The sequence below is a fragment of the Dendrobates tinctorius genome, unplaced genomic scaffold (assembly GCF_039654945.1).
Source record: "Dendrobates tinctorius isolate UK_male_01 unplaced genomic scaffold, ASM3965494v1 ptg000152l, whole genome shotgun sequence".
Taxonomy (NCBI): Eukaryota; Metazoa; Chordata; class Amphibia; order Anura; family Dendrobatidae; genus Dendrobates; species Dendrobates tinctorius.
Genome location: NW_027361819.1, coordinates 418362 through 443753, shown reverse-complemented (window position 1 = coordinate 443753; position 25392 = coordinate 418362). Strand labels below are relative to the sequence as shown.

The window sequence follows — 25392 nt, the reverse complement described above, 5'->3', positions numbered from 1 at the left end:
TGCCCGCGCACAACAAGCAGCCCGTCCAGCGACTAATTAACCTAGGTGCAGTTCCCTGGCTGACCTGAGGGTAAGGGGGGTGCCGGAGAGCTGCGAGTTCCAAAGTGGAACTGAGAAAGTGGGATATAAATAAATCCCCGCAGTTCTTGGAAGGTTGTTAGCAGTGGTGGGGTATCCAAAATAACCCCCCTGCGGTAAATTGTTAGAGCAAGGTTAGCTTGCTGTATTTTTGTCACGTGGTGCCAGTGGTGGAGGAACTAAGATAAGCCTCCACTGTGCCTGTGATAGCTGTGTGCCGGCAGTGTGTCGCGTCCCTCCGTCCGCTGATACACCCGTGTCAGTGGTGGGATTGTGACATATTGGTGACACAGGGTCCGCTGTCCGTCACATTTTCGTGGCAGCGGGACCCCCGTTCGTCACGTATTGGCGAACAGCGGTGGGCTGTTCGTCACAATAACGAATGATGAAAAAAAGTTCTAAAAATGCAATAAAATATGCAATTAGTATATAACAAAGTCATCCTCAGCACTTCTATATTAGCATAGACGACCGCAAAAGATTATTTGCCATAAACCCCATACTGGGTACATGAAAGCAAACAAATAGAAGTGACGTATAGAATTAAATAAAATTTTGTTTTATTGATATATGGATTAAAAAAAAGTATCAAATAAAAAACAGGAATAGGTACAGGAGAAAAGGGAGGCTTGAGTAACTCTTAAAGGGTATACATAAGCCCCTGATGGCGGTGGCAGCAGCCCATAGAGCCAAAATGGGGGGACGGGTTCCCTTTAATGTCTTCTGCCCAATGATTGAACAGGACAGATATATCTAATAATGGTGGTGCTGGCATATATATACTTTACACATAAAGATACACAGTGACATTCTGAATAGTTAGAGACAATATTCTAGGATTATGGAGAGATCTGCAACATGTAGGGATAGGGTTAACTCCTCTGATCTCAGACTCTGAGAATAAGAAAGTGAAAGTAGAAGAGATTCCAAGAGAAGGAAATATTCTGCCCTTTTAGAAATAATGGAGGCTGTGGGGACGATCCTCTTCTGCCTGGTTCTGTGTCATTCGGGTAAGTAATGATTGTACAGGGCGCGGCCATAGGAGGACAATGCTGGTGACCTGGAGGACCTGCTCTTCTAGAAGGCCCTTGTCATAGTTTGGTGGCAGATTGAGCAGCTGCTTCACAGACCGGTGGGGAGTGGCAGCGATCCGTCCTACCATCTGTTCTGTTTCCTGTCATGGATCACACTCTGTGGGTATCTCCAGGCTGTTTATTACATGAGGTGGTATCCTCCATTACAAGAGTTCTCCTTCACAACAACCAACAAGTTTCCCACATGACTATAGTACACACATAAACGTAGTGAGACCCCTAGGGGCCACATCATGGTATAACATATTGCTACACCACCTGCCCCCCGCCATCTCTATAGTCGTCTTTCCTACTGTCCAGTATATAATTATTGAATGTTTGGAGAAGTTTCATTTACACCCAGAAAGTAAATTAGAAATCAATAAGTGTTTAGTCTCCTGACACCGGACAGGACCGGATATCAATTCTAACACATTAACGCTTTACTGCCAGAGACGTCCACGGACGCAAACGTTAAAGCCTTCGCTACCCTAAACCCTGAGAACCCATTAAGACGTTCTCCCCGCAGTGAGGAAAAAAACACAAACATTTATATGTAAATTCATATAGAACAAGATAAACTTGTAGCTATGATATATATTAATGGCTAACAAAAATAAAATACATGATGTGACGTGGACTGCGCCTGCAGGGGTTAATTTATCTCCTCTCACTCAATCCAGCACTCAACCTCTGTTTTAGGCTATAACGTGAGCACCCCGACACTCAGCACACCCCGATCACTTAACACTGCCACCACTCATCAAATACACGGGGTGACGAGTCCCCAAAATATATTACTGTCAGACAATCAAAAATGGTCTCACACCCTCTTAAAGGCTCTGGATTCTTTTAGAGCATACAAGGTCAAACTTATTAAAGATTTTAGACTTTAACCCCTTTCCGACATCAGGCGTAATAGTATGACTCGCTCCGCCAGAGCCCAAATCTTTCCCCGCACATGTCAGCTGTTTTGAACAACTGACATGTGCCCGGAACCGCTGCGGGGGTCCATTGTGCCCATTCTATTATACAAGCCTAACTATTTTTGTAACTAATTTCGGCTAGCACCCCTGCATGTAATGTCTAGTGTTCCCATTACCGCTGCAATGTACAATAGACCTAGCGATCTCCTCACTTCCCCAGCTTCTGTGTATGAGGTTCCTCATCTTTAAGTTTTTTTGCAATTCCCGAGCACACGCGGTATGCTCAGGATGTAAGCGAGCAGTTTCTGACTCTATAACTAGGCTGCGATCTTGGGTATCTTGAGATAATATTTTTATGGCTGTCTGTACGAACCAGTACTCACACAAAAAAAAGCAATCAGGAAACAATCACTGACTTATAAATCCCTGCTCAATAATGGGTCAAAATAATTCTGACTAAGTGGGCATTTAGAAGTTTGCTGTTGCAGAAAGGACAATTGAGGGACACCGTTTCCTCCCTAATTTCAGATGCGTTCAGTGCGTTTTACAGCGAGTCAATTATCCTAATTTAAACAACATCCCCAAACATGAACGGGGATATAGAGGCATTGACACAGTAGTAAAATAACTTTATTCAAACATGTTGAAATAATGACACCTAAACAAGGAATCCTCATAGGTAAAAAACCGGAGATAGGAAAGCTATAATGTCATGAGATATATAGTTTCACACATAGCAAAAAAGAAGTATATATGAACATATATTATGTAATTAACAGAACAATAAAAAGTGCACCGTGCAGTTGTGCCACATAATAATCAGTACAAAAAAGATAAAAAAAACAATTTTTTTGAAAAAGTTTTTTTGCAATCAAAATAAGCAATATAAAGTGCACCGTGCCACTGCGCTATATGAGGGCCAGTTAGTGAAATGCACTGTATAGTACACCATTCCTTGTAATTTCCTGACCAAAATGTATCATACTGCATATAACAAAAATGGCATGATAAAAATGAAGGTGCTCGGTGCACTGCTCCAAAAAGCTACCAGACAAAAATGTTTGATCCAGCAATCATTATATATCACAAACTGATCCAAATGTATTACAGTGAAAAATTCCTGGTTAACCAGACCACCCGGGCGTACCCCGGACAGCACTGTTTCGCCTGACCGGCTTCCTCAAACAGGGGCAATTATGTCGGAGGGGGGGGGTTACGCCCGGGTGGTCTGGTTAACCAGGAATTTTTAAATTACTTGAATTGAGGTGGTTTTGTTACAAAAAGACTGTGTTTGGTGATAAGTCAGTTATCCTGTAAATATGTATTTGGAGTAAGTTGAGACAAAATAAAAACTAAAGAAACTACAGAAAACCCATTTTATCATGGGGATAATATACAAAGGTCAGGTACAGTCTGTAGCTGTTGCCCCTGTCTGGATTTAAGCTTTTGACCCCAATGCTAAATGGCACATAAAGACGCTAAATCTGTTATTGTCCACAGTGTCGTCACTGGAGCTGACCGGACCCCCCGTACACGCTGCCAGGCTGGGATCTGACACTCGGGTTCCTTGCCCATTCACAGTGGACAATCCTCCTGTAGATCCCAATCATCTCACAATACTCTGGTATTTTCAAGATAAGGAAATCCTGAGCTATGATAACTCTGTGAGGACAACATCTCCTAGATATTCCCTGAGCACAGGACTGTTAGGAATGGGAATTGCTAATCTGACTATTTCTAACATACAAATACCTGATGGTGGGATGTACAAGTGCTCAGTGGTCTACAGATCGGGGATGAAGGAGAAGGAGGTCAGGTTGGATATCGGAGGTGAGTCTATGATTTCCGTTACCATAAATTAGCCACAATAACCAATAACACTAATGTTCAGAGGTGCCTATTACTTTCAATGTTGTCATAATAGCTAGTAGCATGCTGAAAGTTTTGATCAGTGAGGTCCAGGTTCTGAGATTCTGGTAAGTTATTTAAAGGGACAGAAATACTCAGTGAGGCACAAGGTCCTTAATTTCTGATCGATCTGTACACTATTCAGTTGGCTCTCCTCGAAGAACAGAGTAGACCTTATCAGAAAAAATGGGACACAGCACATGCACACTCTGTTTTGGTCATCATGACGGGGGTCTCAGGATGAAGATCCACACCAATCAAAATTTCAGATGTAAAATATTATCGGCAGTGGTACCCTTGAATTATGTAAACAAGTTAGTAAAAGGACCTTAAGGCTGTGTGCACACGTTGCGGATTCTGCTGCGGATACGCAGCGGATTTGGCCCTGCGGATCCGCAGCAGTTCTGCTGACATGGTACAGTACCATGTCAGCCTATGGATTTTAAACTCCGCTGTGCCCACGCTGGGTTTTTTTCCACGCGGATTTGCCGTGAATTACAGTCCGCACCATGTCAATTGTTTGTGCGGAATCTGCAGCGGTTTCACACCTTTAACATTGTAGAGGTGTGAAACCGAAGGGCTAAACCGCAGGGCTAAACCGCAGGCTAATCCGCAGGTCTTTTCACCTGCGGATTTACCTGCGGATTTTGCCAAATTCGCAGCCCAATCCACAACATGTGCACATAGCCTAAAGGGGCTGTCCAATTATACATATTGATGACCTGTCCTTCGTATAGGTCATCAATATCTAATCAGTGGAGGAGCAATACCCTACACTCCCAACTGTTCCTTGTGCCAGTGGTAGCCAGAAGTGATCAGTTGTGGGGCTGAGCAGCACAATTCAGTCAACTATATAGTGGCCACAGCGGGTACCACAGATCCACCCCTACTCATTTGACTAGGGTTGTATTACGTGGCACAACCACTATACAGTTGACAGATCTGTGCTGTTCCACTCAGCAACTGATCACTTTTGGCAGCTGCCGACACCGGGAACAGAAGGGCTGCTGGGTGGCACATCCTCACTCATCTGATATTGATGACAGGCCATGAATATGTAGTACTGGAAAACACCTTTAATCCATGGTCTTTCCAGGGTGTAGGTAATCCTCTCTCTTATCGATTTTGTTGATGGAAGACAATGCACACATAACACATATTTAAGCATGCTTTGAATTCCTGACTGCTCTTAGATCCTCATTTGCTGAACCTTTATGAAGCCTTTTGTCATGATCCCAGTGCAGGTTTTTGAGTTGCATGGCAGGGGTTAATGTCTGGAGCTCAGTGCAGGTTTTGACCTGCACACATGGGGTTAACCCCTTAATGTCCAATGACGGACACAGTCCGTCATCAGACATCTCCCCTGCTTTGATGAGGGCTCCGGCGCTGAGCCCGCATCAAAGCCGGGACATGTCAGCTGTTATGAACAGCTGACATGTGCCCGCAATAGGCGTGAGCGGAATCGCCGTCCGCCCGCACCTATTAACTAGTTAAATGCCGCTGTCAATGCTGACAGCGGGCATTTAAATAGCATTTCCGGCCGCCGGGCCAGAAATGACGTCATTACCGACCCCCGTCACATGATCGGGGGTCGGCGTCATGTTGCCTGGACAACCAGAGGTCTCTATGAGACCTCTATGGTTGTTCCAGGCATATGGCTTTCAGCGCCACCCGGTGGTCGGCGCTGAAAGCACAGCAGTAAATCTGCTACATATGGGCGATCTGCTCATCGCCCATATGTAGCAGAGCCGATCGGGTTGCGCAAGCTTCTAGCCTCCTATGGAGGCTATTGAAGCATGCCAAAAGTAAAAAAAAAAAAATGTTTAAAAATAAAAAAAAATTAAAAAAACCTAAAAGTTCAAATCACCCCCCTTTCGCCCCAATCAAAATAAAACAGTAAAAAAAAAATCCCACATACACATATTAGGTATCGCCGCGTTCAAAATTGCCCGATCTATCAATAAAAAAAAAGCATTAACCCGATCGCTAAACAGCGTAGCGAGAAAAAAATTAAAAACGCCAGAATTACGTTTTTTTGGTCACCAAGACATTGCATTAAAATGCAATAACGGGCGATCAAAAGAACATATCTGCACAAAAGTGGTATCATTAAAAACGTCAGTCCGGCACGGAAAAAATAAGCCCTCACCCGACCCCAGATCATGAAAAATGGAGACGCTACGGGTCTTGGAAAATTGCGCACATTTTTTTTTTTTAGCAAACTTTGGAATTTTTTTTCACCACTTAGATAAAAGAGGACATAGACATGTTTGGTGTCTATGAACTCGTAATGACCTGGAGAATCATAATGGCAGGTCAGCTTTAGCATCTAGTGAACCTAACAAAAAAGCCAAGCAAAAAACAAGTGTGGGATTGCACTTTTTTTGCAATTTCACCGCACTTGGAATTTTTTTCCCATTTTCGAGTACACGATATGGTAAAACCAATGATGTCATTTAAAAGTACAACTCGTCCCGCAAAAAATAAGCCCTCACATGGCCATATAAACGGAAAAATAAAAAAGTTATGGCTCTGGAAAGAAGGGGAGGGAAAAATGAAAATGTAAAACCAAAAATACCCCTGGTCATTAAGGGGTTAATGATGGTGGCCTCTTTCTGGTTCTGGGAGAGCTTCTTAAACCCCTGGGAAGCTCCAATCCCTGCCAGTTATACTTTTGCCTTTGGCCTAGTGTGCTGACCCCCGTGTGCCTGTTTGTTGCTATAGCTTGTTTATATGGTTCTGACCCGGTTCTGTTCCCCGTTGTGAGTTTGCCTGTTGATTCTGTACTGCGCTATCCTCTCTGTGTATGACTCATTGCCTGTGATCTGACTACTCTCTGCTCGCCCCTCTTGTACCTTGCAGCTATCTCTATGTATGACTCATTGGCTACATCCTGACTATCCTCCCATTCTAAGTCCCTTGGTAACTTTGTCTCACAGTTTCCCTGCTAGGAGTTCTCTTGCAGCTCCTAGCTCTCTGGAGTTTAGGCCACGCCCCTAGCAGTCACATGCTTCAGGTCCTGCTGTTCTGAAGTACGCATCTACTCGGCTGCTGCCCGCTCCACAGGTATCTTTGGGCACAGTTCGCTTTACTCAGGATACGCGCACTGGCTCAGTGAGCAAGTTCAGTGCGGTGTTCCTGACACCTTTCAAATCAAACTCCAGCTGTCTGTGCTGCAGATCTCTCCTTATTTGTTCACTAGCTTAAGGGAGCAGTGGTCTGTCCCATTAAAAACACAAGTCCAGTCAACGGTCATGGTCACTACAATCCTGCTAGCTCAGATAACAATTCTTTTTCCCTATCCTCTCTCCTATTTGCATGCTGCTATGGTCATTCACATGTCACTCAACACAGACGAATTGCTTAAAGGGTTATTACCACTATCACATTATCTTTTACAAAGAACAGAATCCGCATCATTATTGGTAATACACAGTACAAGCCCAACATGAAAATTCTTTCTTTTACCTCTGTCTTTTTTCATCTCCCTTTGCCCTTTTGTGCTTCCAGCTTCTTATGTCTGAATGGGTGGTCCTATGCTTATCAGCTAAAACTACATCTTCCAGTAGCACCTTGTTCTCCTCAGTGCTGCACACCCCTCTCTCTGCTCTCCTAACAGAGGTAGACTTCGACTATTTTCTTCAGTGTTATCCCTTAATGAGTTTTTTATACTGTTAACATTTCCATAAGCCATAAAAGAGACTAACCTCAAAGTTCCCAGTACTCTCCTCCCTATTGCGCAAAGATTATTAGAATCAGGGTACACATGTAATTATACAACTTTAGGTCTACCTGTAGATTTGTTTTTTAGATTTTTTTGTCAATGATGTTTTACACAAAAACTTTTAGCTCCTCCGCAGGTGACAGTCACAGATAAGATGGCTGTAGTGAAGGCAGAGAGTGTCCTGCGCTGCTCCATCACTGGATTCTACCCCGTGGACATTGATGTTAAATGGTTCAAGGACACAGAGAGGCTGAGTGATGTTACTATGGATCATCCCCAGAGGAACCTGGATAAAACCTACAGTGTGAACAGCACCGTGACCATTACACCCACTGAAGATGACAGAGAGCGGATCTTCTCATGTAGAGTCTATCATGACTTTCTACATCAACCCCTCCAGAATGACTTCCGTCTGGTGTATGAAGGTAACCTTCGTAGTCTGTTTTTATGCTGCTGTCAACACTGGTTATCCATAGGTCACCGCGAAAACTCCCCTGTTGACTTTACATTAACATGGCTGTCTTCTCCTCTGCCATGATTTAGTTGAAATATGTAAAAAAAAATGAAAAAAACCTTAGACCAAATTGGCGCGTGGGAGTTCACGCTAACTGGTGCTGTTGCAACATATAGAAATGGAAAAAAATGTAATGTAAGTCATGCAATAAGATTATCTCCCAATAATAATGAAAAACATAAGTAAAGTTATTGACCTAATATTATCAAAGGTGGGCAGCACTAATAATACATGATAATGTTATGAGCTCACGCAGTGGGGCAAATTTTCTAAGCTGCAACAGAGACCAAAGATGATGGGACAGTAGGCAGGATTTGCCGGATGGCACTGGAAACAATGAGGACCAGGACAGCAGACAAACAAGCAGAGCACGGAAATCCAGAAGACATAGAGCCAGTAGTAACACAAAAAGGATTTGAAGATTTATAGACAGCACAGGACTTGAAGCATTGTTTCTAGTGTGAACAAGTCCAGAGAAGAGTTTGTGACAGGTTTTAGGGGGAAAGTGTCTGCAGATTGTAGAAACAAAGAGGAGTTTTCCGAGATGATTGCAGCTGAGAGAGCTGGTGAGAAACGCCAAGGCACAAGGTAACTCAACAAAAAAGTTCGCTAGCGAGATCGCTGTGTGTGACGGGACCCTTAGGCATGCGGTCAACTTCAGTCCACTTCTTTTTTACAGAGACTGCATTTAGATTTCAGCTTTTGTATTTATGGACTTTTAGGATAGACTAGTACCTCAGAGATTGCACTATTGATGACATCAAAGAATATTCTCATTTTGCATTTACTTGAATGTTAAAATAAAGTGAATATTTGAGACTAAATTAATTATGTTCCAAGGATGCTGTGTGACTGTGAAGGGTGGGAAGAACTTAGAGATCCTCAGCTGCAAATGCTTTAATTATTAGCTGTATCCCAAACGTTTTGGTGCTTTATTATTTTTTGGATACTAAATCATTATGTCATGACAATTAATGATTGGAATACTTTCATTTCTGGTTCCATTTCTGCAGACAGAATCTCGGTCGGGCTCATCGCTGCCTGTTCTGTCCTTGTGGTTATACTGATAATTATCATCCTTGGTGCTCTGTGGTGGAAACTAAAACCGAAGAGTAAAGGTAATGTACAGAGATTACAATCACATTATGATCAGCCATATCCTCCTTCTTCTCCTTTCGCTTCCTCAAACTCAATGTAGACAAATCTGAACTCATCATCTTTCCTCCATTTCACAGATCTTCCTTACCCAACCTAGCTATAACAATTAATGACATCACACTTTCCCCAGTACCAGAAGTCCGCTGCCTCGGAGTAACCTTTGACTCTGCCCTGTCCTTCAAACCGCACATCCAAGCTCTTTCTACCTCCTGTTATATTTCCAGAATCCGTCCTTTCCTCAACCCTCAATTTACTAAAATGCTTGTGCATGCCCTCATCATCTCCCGCCTCGACTACTGCAACATCCTTTTCTGTGGTCTCCCTGCTAACACCCTCACACCTCTCCAGTCCATCCTTAACTCTGCCGCCCGACTAATTCATCTCTCTCCTCGCTACTCCTCCGCTTCTCCCCTCTGCAAATCTCTTCACTGGCTCCCATTCCCTCAGCGTATCCAGTTCAAATTACTAACACTGACCTACAAGGCCATCTATAACCTGTCTCCCCAATATGTCTCTGAACTACTCTCCCGATACCTTCCCTCACGTAATCTCCGGTCCTCCCAAGACCTCCTTCTCTCCTCCACACTTATTCGCTCCTCACCCAACCGCCTCCAAGACTTCTCCCGAATAGCCCCCATCCTCTGGAATTGTTTGTCCCAACAAGTCCAACTATCAACCACATTTGGATACTTCAGACGGAACCTGAAAACCCACCTCTTCAAGAAAGCCTACAGCCTGCAATGACCCCGCTACCTCCTTCTCTCTCACCACTACCGGTGATATCACCTCAACCAACACCGGAACTGCTGCAACCCACCAACCTACTGTCTCCCTCCCCACCATCCTGTAGCATGTAAGCCCGAAAGGGCAGGGTCCTCTCTCCCCTCTGTATCAGTCTGTCATTGTTAGTTTACTGTAAGTGATAACTGTAATTTGTATGTAACCCCTTCTCATGTACAGCACCATGGAATCAATGGTGCTATATAAATAAATAATAATAATAATGTAGCCATATTAAAGAGATGGAAAATAAAATAAAATTGCAACCTTCTGTTGTTTTACCTTAAATGTAAAGTTTCATACTTTTATGCTCTTCTGACAGCACCACTCACAGTAGGAGACATTGTGGGTCCTCCTAAGCTGATCGATGGAGAGGAGGCCACTCTGCACTGCACCGTGGATAACGCCCCCGAGGACCTGTGTGTGACCTGGCTGATAAGAAGAGCTGGACAGGAGCAGGAGATCCAGACGTCTCAGAAGAGAGAACATTCAGAAGAAGAGGAGGAGAGTTTACTGGATACATCCTATGTGATCAAATCACAAGTGGTGGGACGTCAGCATTCATCATCACTGAGCTTCATACCCCATATGGAGAGACATAAAGATGTGACCTTCATCTGTAGAGGGGTCTCCGGTCATCATAAGACAGAGAAGACGTTTAACTACAAGATTATTTATGGTGAGATATTTCTATTATATGACCTAAAATACATAAAGTTATAAAATACATTGTGAACTTACTAGCTTGGCCCGTGCAAAATTTTCGCACATTGGTTGTCAGGGGCGCAGGCAATTTCAAAAAAGCAAGCTGGTCAAATGTAAATGTATTTCATGAGCTGATGAACACAGACAGGTATTTATATACCGTATGTACTTGTGTATAAGCCGAGATTTTCAGCCCATTTTTTGGGGCTGAAAGTCCCCCTCTCTACTTATACGCGAGTCATATACGGGGTGTGAGGTAGCGCTGTCATTCAGTTAATGGATCCTCGCTAGGCAGCGAACAAAACACATCTGGCACCGTGTTTTCCATACAACATAACATAGTCCATGCGGTTTATTCAGCAGCATAAACCCATAGAAGCAACATAAAGTTCATATACAGCATAGCGTCCATTATAGCTTCACTCTGGTTATCCTTATATCACACAGGTCAAGCAAATGTCCATTACACAGGCTCTTCAGCCTCAACGTTATCTCACCCACGTCAGCGTCACTCATTGTTCCTTCACCATCATGCGGCAGACGTCCATTCCCTCCAGGGAATTACCAGGCACATGCAGCCATTACACACAGCGTTCACTTGCTGTCAGAAGGCAGCCCCATCTCTCTCAGACGGGACCTTCCACACTAGACCAACCAGGTCCCAGCATTCACCACATGTGACTCACCCTGGCCACATTATATGGTTCATAGCCATGCCCACCGGGTCACATGACTCTGACCTCATCACAGGTCCTTCAAGCATTTACACACTCTTTACAACAGTGTTCTTTAAACACACCCCTTGGGTGGTTTGTAGGTAACTAGGGCCGCCCATCTCCCTAGTTACCTGGAGACTTCTCCCTGACACATTAAAGCAACACCTCAGCAATATCATTGCTGATCAGCACACACACATAAGTCTCCATCTCAAGGCCACCCACCTTGAGATACACAACCGTCCTTCAGGATTCTGCCACTCATCCTCTCTCTTGGGACATCCACACAGCACCCCCTAGTGGACACAGTGGTTACTACACCACAGGGGTCGGAGGGGTAGGGGGAGTGAGGGGTGTCAGAGACCATACTCACCCCCTCCTGGCACGGTCTCTTCAGCCCCTGCTTCCCCCATGATCTCAGCGTCCCAGCTGTTCCTGCATTCAGCGGTTATGTTGTACCGCTCATTAAACTCATGAATATGCGCAATTGGGTCGCCCTCCCAGGGCCGTAGGGTACTTGGTACCGGACCGGTGTCGGCGGGATGTGTCACAGCAGCGGTGACCCGGTCCGTGGCCCTGGGCGCCCAATTAATGGGGGAAATTGAATGGTAGGATGTAGTGAATGGAAAAGTTCGTGACGCCACCTGTGGTGTTCGTCAAGTGAGATGTTAGGCCAACGCTGCATGCAGATCCTCTGAGGCTGGTGGTGTGTTGCAGCCAAGATGGTGAAGCTCCCCACAGGTGGAGCTGTAGCCCCAGGGCAGTGTAGATGTAGGGGGAGAGGAGAGGTGCAGGCGGTGTAGAAGCTGGTACCCAGATGTAGCGGTGCTGAGTGTGTTGACGCAAGAATCAATGGAGGACACCAGGGCCTGTAGTTCCAAAGCTTTACTCACAGTCTGTAGTACACACAGGTGCCGGCTTCCGTGCCGTGTCCTCCGGGTCAGGGACTCAGTCAACCTCCAGGCAAGATGGAAGGCTCCCTTCCAACGCTCCGCCAACATGTGCCTTTCTGAACGTCTCCTCTTATAGCGCCTTTTTGTGTGAAGATCTCCTAGTACTGAGTTACTCTGGAGTTCCTCCTAACAGATGTTCCCAAGAACTCTACTTGTACGGCAGACAGCTGTAGCCTACTTCGGGGACTCCTTACTCCTGAGTCCTGACTCTCTATCCGTGTTGCTGTTGTGCCCCCAAGTCTTAGATGGGAGTAGTGCATTTACAGCCCACTACTCCACCGGTGTCTGCTGCAGAACCGTTAGTGTCCATACAACCTCGGGGACCGGGCCCCGGCCTTACGCTTAGAACTTCTAGGCAGGGTTCTTCCTCTAACCCACGACCTCTGTGTTCCCTTTTTCTCCTATGTTCCGTACTTGTCCCTCTTTCCTATGGAAGCTCAGGCTTCAGTTCAACGTCTTTCTCCTTCTTTCCTTTCCCGTGCCAGCTGGCTCAGATCACTGAGGCAGCTGCAGCACTCCTTCCTCCATCCCTCTTCCAGGGATCTCCTTCCCTCACTCCTCGCTGAGTGACCTCCTCTCTCCGACTCTCCTACTGACTGACTGACCTGTTATCCTAAACCTTCCCACTCTTTTATTTATTCTCAACTCCACCCATCTCCCAGCACGTTTCGCGTTCCAAGCAGGGAGCCACCAAAGGTGCTCTGCTACACTCTAAGCAAGAGCCGCAATGTGGCTTTGCTGAACTACCCTGTTGTGTGGGGTGCGAGTGTTGGAGCGTGGTCAAGAGTTCCCACCTTACCTGGATGGTGGGGTACCACACCTCAGGAGGAGGTACAGTACCTCTGTGGCGACTGAGCCTCAGGGGCGCCACACATATTTAATGAGCGGTACCACATGACCGCTGAATGCAGGAACAGCTGGGACGCCGAGATCATGCGGAAAGCAGGGGCTGAAGAGACCATGCTCCAGGAGGGGGGTGAGTATGACGGGGGAGGACGGGGAGCAGAGCAATATTTACTGGTCCCCGTTCCATCTCTGTCTCCAACGGAGGACGCGATGACATAGTCAGTGCGTGCCCTCTGCTAACGTCACTGCACAGGACCCGGGAGAAAGAGATGGAGCGGGGAACGGTAAATATAGCCAGTGCCGGGGGCCTGAGCCAGCGGCTACACCGGCACCTTGCCCCCAGCAACAGCAAGGTGAATACGTTTTTTTTTTTTATATATATATATATACACTCACTGGCCACTTTATTAGGTACACCTGTCCAACTGTGTGTTAAGACTTAATTTCTAATCAGCCAATCACATGGCGGCAACTCAGTGCATTTAGGCATGTAGACATGGTCAAGACAATCTCCTGCAGTTCAAACCGAGCATCAGTATGGGGAAGAAAGGTGATTTGAGTGCCTTTGAACGTGGCATGATTGTTGGTGCCAGAAGGGCTGGTCTGAGTATTTCAGAAACTGCTGATCTACTGGGATTTTCACGCACAACCATCTCTAGGGTTTACAGAGAATGGTCCGAAAAAGAAAAAAAATCCAGTGAGCGGCAGTTCTGTGGCCGGAAATGCCTTGTTGATGCCAGAGGTCAGAGGAGAATGGGCAGACTGGTTCGAGCTGATAGAAAGGCAACAGTGACTCAAATTGCCACCCGTTACAACCAAGGTAGGCAGAAGAGCATCTCTGAACGCACAGTGCGTCGAACTTTGAGGCAGATGGGCTACAGCAGCAGAAGACCACACTGGGTACCACTCCTCTCAGCTAAGAACAGGCATCTGATGGCTACTTTCAGCAGGATAATGCGCCATGTCATAAAGCTCGAATCATCTCAGATTGGTTTCTTGAACATGACAATGAGTTCACTGTACTCAAATGGCCTCCTCAGTCACCAGATCTCAATCCAATAGAGCATCTTTGGGATGTGGTGGAACGGGAGATTCGCATCAGGGATGTGCAGCCGACAAATCTGCGCCAACTGTGTGATGCCATCATGTCAATATGGTCCAAAATCTCTGAGGAATGCTTCCAGCACCTTGTTGAATCTCTGCCACGAAGAATTGAGGCAGTTCTGAAGGCAAAAGGGGGTCCAACCCGTTACTAGCATGGTGTACCTAATAAAGTGGCCAGTGAGTGTATATATATATATATATATATATATAGCAGCAGTGGCAGCAGCATATGAGGGTTATTTTATGTATGGAGCTTCTACTTGGGTCACCATTAACCCTTGTGCAGCATATGGGGGGTATTTATGTATGGAGCTTCTACTTGGGCCACCATTAACCCTTATGCAGCATATCGGGGGTATTTATGTATGGAGCATCTACTTGGGCCACCATTAACCCTTGTGCAGCATATGGGGGGTATTTATGTATGGATCATCTACTTGGGCTACCATTAACCCTTGTGCAGCACCACCCTTGGCTTATACATGAGTCAGTTTTCCCAGTTTTTTGTGGCAAAATTAGGGGGGTCGGCTTAAACGCGAGTATATACTGTATGTAGATTGGTAATACAATAAATTGTTCTGATAAGTAGAGGCCAAAAAATGTTTTCCAGTTGAGGTGCCACCTGCAGGTCATTGTGTCTTTCTGCATGTTTATGAAAAGTAATGCTTAAACTGTATTTAGTGATAAAATCGTTGATTTGTGGTTTGTTTGGCTGGTTTCTTGCTGAATGGAGCAAGTTTGCCTTTCAAATGGTGTATCGTGTGTGTGTGTGGGGCGAAATAGTCAGCGAAAAACCAGTGCATGTTTGCAAATGTGTTGGTAGTGTGCTTTGGGGTACTGTGGTGCCACCTGCAGGTCATTTTTCCTTACTGCAGGTTTAAGAAAATTAATGTTTAAACTGTATTTTGTGATCAAATTATGGATTTGTGGCTTGTTTGGCTATTTTCTTGCTGAAGGGGGCAAGTTTACCTTTCAAATGGTGTATTATTTGTGTATGGGGGTGCAGTATGAACGGGGGTACAAATGAATCACCGAAAAAGTGTTTAGAAATAATAGAATAGATGACTAATGAAGGATGAATATTCTCCCTACGTTTCACATATTTGACTTGAATAAAATGTTGTAGAGCTTTATTAGTTTTCTTGCTACAATGTATATAAACCAAGATTGGAAAAATCCTCAGGGACAGGAGGCAGATGTGTGTACAAAATTGTTCCTGGCATCTAACTTTTCCTCCATTTATTCTGTATAGGACTCAGATATCTCTGGACGTCCCATAGATAATAAATGGAGGTCCATTATGACAGCAAATTTCAGAGCCTATTGTTTGGGGGGATGAGAGAAGGTCCCGAAGTTCAGACCCCACTGAACAGAAAGTAATCACCAGTTTGTAGAAATTAATAGAAAATAACATAAAAATGGGAGCAGAAGCAAACTGTAGTCAGGAACATAAGGCCAAATACACAGAGCTGGGCTTGGGATAAAATTAAGATTAAACAGGATACCAATTACGGAACATCCCAACAGTCCGCTTTGTCATTGAAGTGCTCAGTGGAAAGGATCCTAGAAAGGCCTGAGCTTCTGCACATGTGCAAAAAGAGGACATTTTGGGAAGGCATTGTGGGGACAGGGGCAGGACTTAAACAGTCTGGCAATAAGAGTGTTAACTATTGAGAGGCATGTGGTAGACTTCTGTGGCCTATGGTGGATCTCTATCTGTGTATGGTTTTACACATGGCATGCTACACTCTTCCCGACAAATATTGCTACTAGAGAAGAACACGGCTTATTACAGAGATCCCATCTCTCAATGTGTCTCTGTTCTCATACAGTAGCACCATACCGATCTATATTTGAACTTTATGTGCACGAGCTTTAAATATATATTTAGAAAACTTTTATACACACCATTCAAGAAGTTTGCTGAAACAAAATCTTAAAAATACGGGAATGTTATGAAGGAACATGGCGTCGCTTCAGCTTAGCTGTGAAGACGTCAGAACTCATTATTTTTGTTGTTTCTCAGTAAAACCCAAGGTGTCAAAGACAAAAAATAGAATTCTATCAAAACCAGGAATGATGACGTATTTGCTCAGCTTGGATCATTTCAATCCTAAAAATATCAAGATCGTCTGGAAGTGTGGAGCAAAAATGACAGAAAAAGCGGCATCAACCAAAGTATCAGAGAATCCTGACAAAACCTACAGCGTCTCCAGTGAGCTTGACATTCCCGAGGAGCAACACAAGGATCCAGGATTCAGAGTACGAGTGACCTGGGAACATGAATCTCTGGAGAAATCAGAATCCCAGGAGCTGAATATCAGAGACTCAGGTGAGATGAGCGATATATGAGGATTATATAAGAATCCTGGAGCCATCTATGAGAAACTCAGGTGAGAGGAGAGATATATAGGGTTATATAAGAATCCTGGAGCGTCTATCAGAGACTCAGGTGAGAGGAGAGATATATGGGGTTATATAAGAATCCTGGAGCGTCTATCAGAGATTCAGGTGAGAGGAGAGATATATGGGGATTATATAAGAATCCTGGAGCGTCTATCAGAGATTCAGGTGAGAGGAGAGATATATGGGGGTTATATAAGAATCCTGGAGCGTCTATCAGAGATTCAGGTGAGAGGAGAGATATATGGGGGTTATATAAGAATCCTGGAGCGTCTATCAGAGATTCAGGTGAGAGGAGAGATATATGGGGATTATATAAGAATCCTGGAGCGTCTATCAGAGACTCAGGTGAGAGGAGAGATATATGGGGTTATATAAGAATCCTGGAGCGTCTATCAGAGATTCAGGTGAGAGGAGAGATATATGGGGGTTATAGAAGAATCCTGGAGCCATCTATCAGAAATTCAGGTGAGAGGAGAGATATATGGGGATTATATAAGAATCCTGGAGCGTCTATCAGAGACTCAGGTGAGAGGAGAGATATATGGGGTTATATAAGAATCCTGGAGCCGTCTATCAGAGACTCAGGTGAGAGGAGAGATATATGGGGGTTATATAAGAATCTTGGAGCCATCTATCAGAGACTCAGGTGAGAGGAGAGATATATGGGGTTATATAAGAATCCTGGAGCCGTCTATCAGAGACTCAGGTGAGAGGAGAGATATATGGGGGTTATAGAAGAATTCTAGAGCTGTATATCAGAGACTCAGGTGAGAGGATACAGTTGTAGCCAAAAGTATTGACACCCCTGCAATTCTGTCAGATAATACTCAGTTTCTTCCTCAAAATGATTGCAAACACAAATTCTTTGGTATTATTATATTCATTTAGCCCCTTAATGTCCAATGACGGACACAGTCCGTCATCAGACATTTCCCCTGCTTTGATGAGGGCTCCGGCGCTGAGCCCGCATCAAAGCCGGGACATGTCAGCTGTTATGAACAGCTGACATGTGCCCGCAATAGGCGCGAGTGGAATCGCCGTCCGCCCGCGCCTATTAACTAGTTAAATGTCGCTGTCAAAGCTGACAGCGGGCATTAAAATAGCATTTCCGGCCACCGGGCCGGAAATGACGTCATCGCCGACCCCGTCACGTGATCGGTGTCACGTTGCCTGGACAACCAGAGGTCTCTATGAGACCTCTATGGTTGTTCCAGGCATATGGCTTTCAGCGCCACCCGGTGGTCGGCAGTGAAAGCACAGCAGTAAATCTGCTACATATGGGCGATCTGCTCATCGCCCATATGTAGCAGAGCCGATCGGGTTGCGCAAGCTTCTAGCCTCCTATGGAGGCTATTGAAGCATGCCAAAAGTAAAAAAAAAAAAAATGTTTAAAAATAAAAAAAAATTAAAAAAACCTAAAAGTTCAAATCACCCCCCTTTCGCCCCAATCAAAATAAAACAGTAAAAAAAAAATCCCACATACACATATAAGGTATCACCGCGTTCAGAATCGCCCGATCTATCAATAAAAAAAAAGCATTAACCCGATCGCTAAACGGCGTAGCGAGAAAAAAATTCAAAACCCCAGAATTACGTTTTTTTGGTCACCAAGACATTGCATTAAAATGCAATAACGGGCGATCAAAAGAACATATCTGCACAAAAGTGGTATCATTAAAAACGTCAGTCCGGCACGGAAAAAATAAGCCCTCACCCGACCCCAGATCATGAAAAATGGAGACGCTACGGGTCTCGGAAAATTGCGCAAATTTTTTTTTTTTTTTGTAGCAAACTTTGGAATTTTTTTTCACCACTTACATAAAAGAGGACATAGACATGTTTGGTGTCTATGAACTCGTAATGACCTGGAGAATCATAATGGCAGGTCAGATTTAGCATCTAGTGAACCTAACAAAAAAGCCAAGCAAAAAACAAGTGTGGGATTGCACTTTTTTTGCAATTTCACCACACTTGGAATTTTTTTCCCATTTTCGAGTACACGATATGGTAAAACCAATGATGTCATTTAAAAGTACAACTCGTCCCGCAAAAAATAATCCCTCACATGGCCATATAAATGGAAAAATAAAAAAGTTATGGCTCTGGAAAGAAGGGGAGGGAAAAATGAAAATGTAAAACCGAAAATACCCCTGGTCGTTAAGGGGTTAATTTGTCTTAAATGGAAAAACACAAAAGTGTCATGATCTCAGTGCGGGTTTGACTCGCACACGTGGGGTTAATGTCTGGAACCAGTGCTGATGACTGGCATTTCTGGGGTTAAAGGTTGTGATCCCGGTGCAGGCTTACCTGCACACCTGGGGCTGTGATTGTGGCCTCTCCCTGGTTCTGGGGGAGGCTTCTTATAGCCTCAGGACGCTCCCATCCCCCGTCAGTTATACTCTTGCCCTTGTGTGGTGACCCCTGAGTGTGTTTGTGCTGTGTTCTGGTTGCTTGATTCTCTGTGTATGACTCGGTCTGTTCTCTGGATATCGCTTTGGATTCTGCCTGGTACCTCCTATGTCTGTTTGGTTTTGATCTCTGCTTGGCCCTGACTATCCGTTCTGTCTCCTCCCTGGTACTGTACTGATATCTTGTGTATGACCTTTGGCTTTGACCTTCCGTCTGTTTGTCCCTCCTGTACCTCGCTTGCCTGTACTGTGCATGACCGCTGCTTTGTCTGACTCTGAGTTCTCTTCCTTCTCTGAAAGCGGGATGCTAAGCCCCGCCCCCTTGCAGTCACATTACCGTTCACATGACCATAGGTCCTATGCCGGCTTGCTAAACTTCAGCATCCACAGGTCCTGTGCATCGGTACTTTCTGGCTGTACCTGACCCCGGTATCCCTACATTGCTGGTGAGTCCCTGCTCAGCGGAGGCTGCATGTCGGCGCTGACAGGATCCTGACACTCAGGACACGTGCACTGGCTCAGTGAGCAAGTACAGTGCGGTGTTCCTGACAAAAAAACAATGAAGCAAAAAGCAAAACATTGATCATTTAACACAAAACTCCAAAAATGGGACAGACAAAAGTATTGGCACCCTCAGCCTAATACTTGGTTGCACAACCTTTAGCCAAAATAACTGCGACCAACCACTTCCGGTAACCATCAATGAGTTTCTTACAATGCTCTGCTGGAATTTTAGACCATTCTTCTTTGGCAAACTGCTCCAGGTCCCTGATATTAGAAGGGTGCCTTCTCCAAACTGCCATTTTTAGATCTCTCCACAGGTGTTCTATGGGATTCAGGTCTGGACTCATTGCTGGCCACCTTAGAAGTCTCCAGTGCTTTCTCTCAAACCATTTTCTAGTGCTTTTTGAAGTGTGTTTTGGGTCATTGTCCTGCTGGAAGACCCATGACCTCTGAGGGAGACCCAGCTTTCCCACACTGGGCCCTACATTATGCTGCAAAATTTGTTGGTAGTCTTCAGACTTCATAATGCCATGCACACGGTCAAGCAGTCCAGTGCCAGAGGCAGCAAAGCAACCCCAAAACATCAGGGAACCTCTGCCATGTTTGACTGTAGGGACCGTGTTTTTTTCTTTGAATGCCTCTTTTTTTTCTCCTGTAAACTCTATGTTGATGCCTTTGCCCAAAAAGCTCTACTTTTGTCTCATCTGACCAGAGAACATTCTTCCAAAACGTTTTAGGCTTTTTCAGGTAAGTTTTGGCAAACTCCAGCCTGGCTTTTTTATGTCTCGGGGTAAGAAGTGGGGTCTTCCTGGGTCTCCTACCATACAGTCCCTTTTCATTCAGACGCTGACGGATAGTACAGGTTGACACTGTTGTACCTTCGGACTGCAGGGCAGCTTGAACTTGTTTGGATGTTTGTCGAGGTTCTTTATCCAACATCCGTACAATCTTGCGTTGAAATCTCTTGTCAATTTTTCTTTTCCGTCCACATCTAGGGAGGTTAGCCACAGTGCCATGGGCTTTAAACTTCTTGATGACACTGCGCACGGTAGACACAGGAACATTCAGGTCTTTGGAGATGGACTTGTAGCCTTGAGATTGCTCATGCTTCCTCACAATTTGGTTTCTCAAGTCCTCAGACAGTTCTTTAGTCTTCTTTCTTTTCTCCATGCTCAATGTGGTACACACAAGGACACAGGACAGAGGTTGAGTCAACTTTAATCCATGTCAACTGGCTGCAAGTGTGATTTCGTTATTGCCAACACCTGTTAGGTGCCACAGGTAAGTTACAGGTGCTGTTAATTACACAAATTAGAGGAGCATCACATGATTTTTCGAACAGTGCCAATACTTTTGTCCACCCTCATTTTTATGTTTGGTGTGGAATTATATCCAATTTGGCTTTAGGACAATTCTTTTTGTGTTTTTTCATTTAAGACAAATTAAATGAAGATAACAATACCAAGAAATTTGTGTTTGCAATCATTTTCAGGAAGAAACTGAGTAGTATTTGACAAAATTGCAGGGGTGTCAATACTTTTGGCCACAACTGTGTATATATATGGGGTTATATAAGAATCCTGGAGCCATCTATCAGAGACTCAGGTGAGAAGAAAGATATATGGGGTTATATAAGAATCCTGGAGCCGTCTATCAGAGACTCAGGTGAGAGGAGAGATATATGGGGGTTATATAAGAATCCCAGAGCCGTGTATCAGAGACTTGGGTGAGAGGAGACATATATGGGGGTTCTATAAGAATCATGGAGCCATCTATCAGAGACTCAGGTGAGAGGAGAGATATATGGGGGTTATATAAGAATCCTGGAGCCATCTATCAGACACTCAGGTGAGAAGAGAGATATATGGAGGTTATATAAGAATCCTGGAGCATCTATCAGAGACACAGGTGAGAGGAGAGATATATGGGGGTTATATAACAATCCTGGAGCCATCTATCAGACACTCAGGTGAGAGGAGAGATATTTAGGGGTTATATAACAATCCTGGAGCCGTCTATCAGAGACACAGGTGAGAGGAGAGATATATGGGGGTTATATAACAATCCTGGAGCCATCTATCAGAGACACAGGTGACAGGAGAGATATATGGGGTTATATAAGAATCCTGGAGCCGTCTATCAGAGACTCAGGTGAGAGGAGAGATATATGGGGGTTATATAATAATCCTGGAGCCTTCTATCAGAGACTCAGGTGAGAGGAGAGATATATGGGGTTATATAAGAATCCTGGAGCCATTTATCAGAGACTCAGGTGAGAGGCGAGATATATGGGGGTTATATAACAATCCTGGAGCCTTCTATCAGAGACTCAGGTGAGAGGAGAGATATATGGGGGTTATATAACAATCCTGGAGCCATCTATTAGACACTCAGGTGAGAGGAGAGAGATATGGGGGTTATATAGGAATCCTGGAGCCGTCTATCAGAGACTCAGGTGACAGGAGAGATAGATGGGGTTATATAACAATCCTGGAGCCGTCTATCAGAGACTCAGGTGAGAGGAGAGATATATGGGGGTTATTCAAGCATCCCTGACTCAGGAGGTTTTATTGTAACACACCGTTGTGGAAGGGCATGTAGAAGTGGATGAGTTTAACTCCTTTTTCCATTTTTGTTTTTTTCTTCATTTCTTCCAAAAGTGGGTAACTCTGGATTTCCTCTGATCATAAACCAATGGCATATCCTAGTAATATGCTATTATGTATTATGAGACAGAAATACTTCTTTAAAATTGCTGAAAGCCGAGGGTTATGACAAAATGTGTGCATGTCCTCAAAAGATTCCTATTTTTAGTCTTTAGTAGCAGACACAGATGGATGAGCTGATGGAGGAATATCCTTGTGTCGGGATCAAAGTCTAGCGCTTGGTGAACAAGTTACTGTTTCTCTAAAGTGAGAGATTCAGCAGCTCTGCTCCAGCCAGTACAGGGCGACTACAGATGGGAGACTCTGGTGAAAAGAAAAATATATGTACAGTATACATCCTAATGCCATGTTCTTGTTCTGTAGATTATCCCTGGACTCTCATTGTAGAAGAGATTCAGATCCCTCGTCTCATTCTCGGCTCCCCGGCCGTCCTGCAGTGTAATATCTCGGAGTATTTCCCGGATGCCGTCACTGTGAAATGGATGAGATGTGATGGAGATCAGTCACATGAAGAGACTGACGATAACCAGAGAATAACATCCAGGAGAGCGGCCGATAACACCTACAGCCGTACAGCCAGTCTGGCCATCACCCCCGACCTGTGGACACATCAAGGGGCAGAATATATATGTCTGGTGGAGCACCCCTCCCTGGAAACACCCATAGAGAGAAGAACGGGGCGGCTACAAGTCTATGGTGAGTGTATGAATCATTTTTGTACAGCTTTTTTCACTTAAAACGAAACATACAATTAAAATATACACACATATGTATATACACAGTGCCCCGCATAAATGAGTACACCCCAACAGGTTTGTTAGAAAACCTTTACATTTCTTTCAGAATCACCATTTTCTATGGGATTCCATACTACAAAATACTCCCACAAATGTGTGCCATTGATTGCAAACAAGATTTGTTATTTTGCACAGCCCAAAAAGTAATTTTCCTAATACATTAATTCAGGACCACATTGTAAAAATGAGTACACTCCAATGAAAGTCTTAGGAGCAAAGTAAAAGTTTAGACTATAAAATTCTAACTAATAAGAATTCAACCACAGGTAAGTCTAATTATATGTTGCACAGGTGTCCAGCAGACGCAAAGAACACCCCTTCCCATTTCATGCTGTCAGCAATGGCACCATGTGGAAGAGAAATGTCCCAAGACCTGAGAAGGAAAATAATTTCTTTACACAAGAAAGGTATAGGCTACAAGAGCATCAGTGAAGTTTTACTTATCAGTCAGATACTGGAGGAAAAGTGATACAAAAATATAACAAAGATCCAGGCTGATCATGGAAGTTACCACCCAAACATAAAGACTGTCTGATGAGAAGGGTTGAAGAAAATCGACATGCAAATTCACTGCAGTTATCTAAAGTAGTAGAAAGCTGAACCAGAGTGAGTGTTTCCCGTGACACAATACGGCGTACACTGCAGAGAAATGGCATTCATGGGGGAGAAGAGAGACTCTCCTAAAGTCCACGCAGCAACGAAACTGCAGCTATCTCACAGAGATGTCCAGGCTGTAGAAGACTTGGTGCTGTCCTTAAAAATCATTGAGGTCACACAAAATACTAGACAAGTAGATTTCGATGTGGGGTGTACTCATTTTTGCATCGCCTCCATGCCACGCCGCATTGATGCAGTAATTGATGCACATGGAGCCCGACCAAGTACTGAGTGCATTTACTGATCATACATTTCAGGAGGACAACATTTCAGATTTTACTATCATTTTTCAGGCTGGTGTTATAAAGTATTCTAATTTCCTGAGATAATGACTTTTGGGTTTTCATTGGCTGTAAGCCATAATCATCAACATTACCAGAAATAAACCCGTGACATAGATCCCTCTGTGTGTAATGACTCTATAGAATACAGGAGAGGCGCTGTCTGTATTGAAGAACAGAAATAAATTCACTTTCTGATGATATTCTGATTTTATGAGAAGCTCCTGTATGTAATGTATACATTTACTTTATATGACTATTTTCACAACAACTATTACAATCAGATCTTTTACTATTCTCCTCCAGGTAAACCCCAGATGTCGGCCCCTATAGAGATCACTACGGCAGATAAATCCCGTGTTCGGTTCTCTCTGAATCTACAGAAGTTTTACCCTAAAGATATAAAAATCTCCTGGTACAGAGAAGATCAGTCTGGTAAATATGGATTATCAGCTGTGGAGACAATCAGTGCTCAGGACGAGGATCTGACATATGTGGTCACCAGTGCCGTCCAGATTCCTGGTTATCAATTCAAAGATCCAGAGATGAAAATCATTGTAGAGTGGGAACACGAGAGTATGGAGACGTCAGAGACAAAATCACTGAGAGTCAGAGGTAAAGAGGATATCTGTCTATTATCTATCCATCATTATATATCTATGTATCTACAGTATCTATCCATCTGTCTATTATCTATGATCTATCTATCTACCGTATTTTGCGGATTATATGAAGTTCCGGATTATAAGACGCACCCCAAATTTTGAGGAGAAAAATAGGAAAAAAACCTTTTTTTTAATAAAACGGTCTTATTGCTTACTGGGGGTGGTGACTTCGGTGAAGCGGGGACCCAGAGTCGCTGCTGGCGCAGGCAAGAGTGGAGCGTTGCTGCAGGCCACAGGCTGGGATGAGGGGGTGTTCCGATGTGTGGCATGCCACAGCAGGTTTCCGGTGTTGCGGGTCTCCGATGCTGCGGGTGTCCTGTGTTGTGGGGGCTCTGCCTACATTTTGTGAAATGCCAGACCCCCCGTAGTTCCATGATTTCCTATGCAGTGAACTCTGGGAAAATGGGTGTCGGGTGGAGCGCATGCGCAAATGGAGATCTCAGCACCAAGATCTCAGGAGATGAGATCTACTATTAATCATTTGTTAAAATATCCAATACAATTTAGGTATATTTGTATTTAT

At 44.3% G+C, this 25392-nt stretch overlaps 1 protein-coding gene across 1 annotated transcript in view; it reads left to right on the top strand.

The window, feature by feature from the left end:
* Window positions 1-1010: 1010 nt before the first annotated feature.
* The window catches only part of LOC141050656 (uncharacterized), a 29359-nt gene continuing 4977 nt past the window's right edge, over window positions 1011-25392 (top strand). The window contains exons 1-8 of the mRNA XM_073547246.1: window positions 1011-1088; window positions 3578-3907; window positions 7835-8134; window positions 9237-9341; window positions 10484-10840; window positions 16512-16817; window positions 22833-23165; window positions 24511-24819. Coding sequence (XP_073403347.1) covers window positions 1040-1088; window positions 3578-3907; window positions 7835-8134; window positions 9237-9341; window positions 10484-10840; window positions 16512-16817; window positions 22833-23165; window positions 24511-24819 — 2089 coding nt within the window. The 5' untranslated portion in view covers window positions 1011-1039. The remainder of the gene's footprint in view (window positions 1089-3577; window positions 3908-7834; window positions 8135-9236; window positions 9342-10483; window positions 10841-16511; window positions 16818-22832; window positions 23166-24510; window positions 24820-25392) is intronic.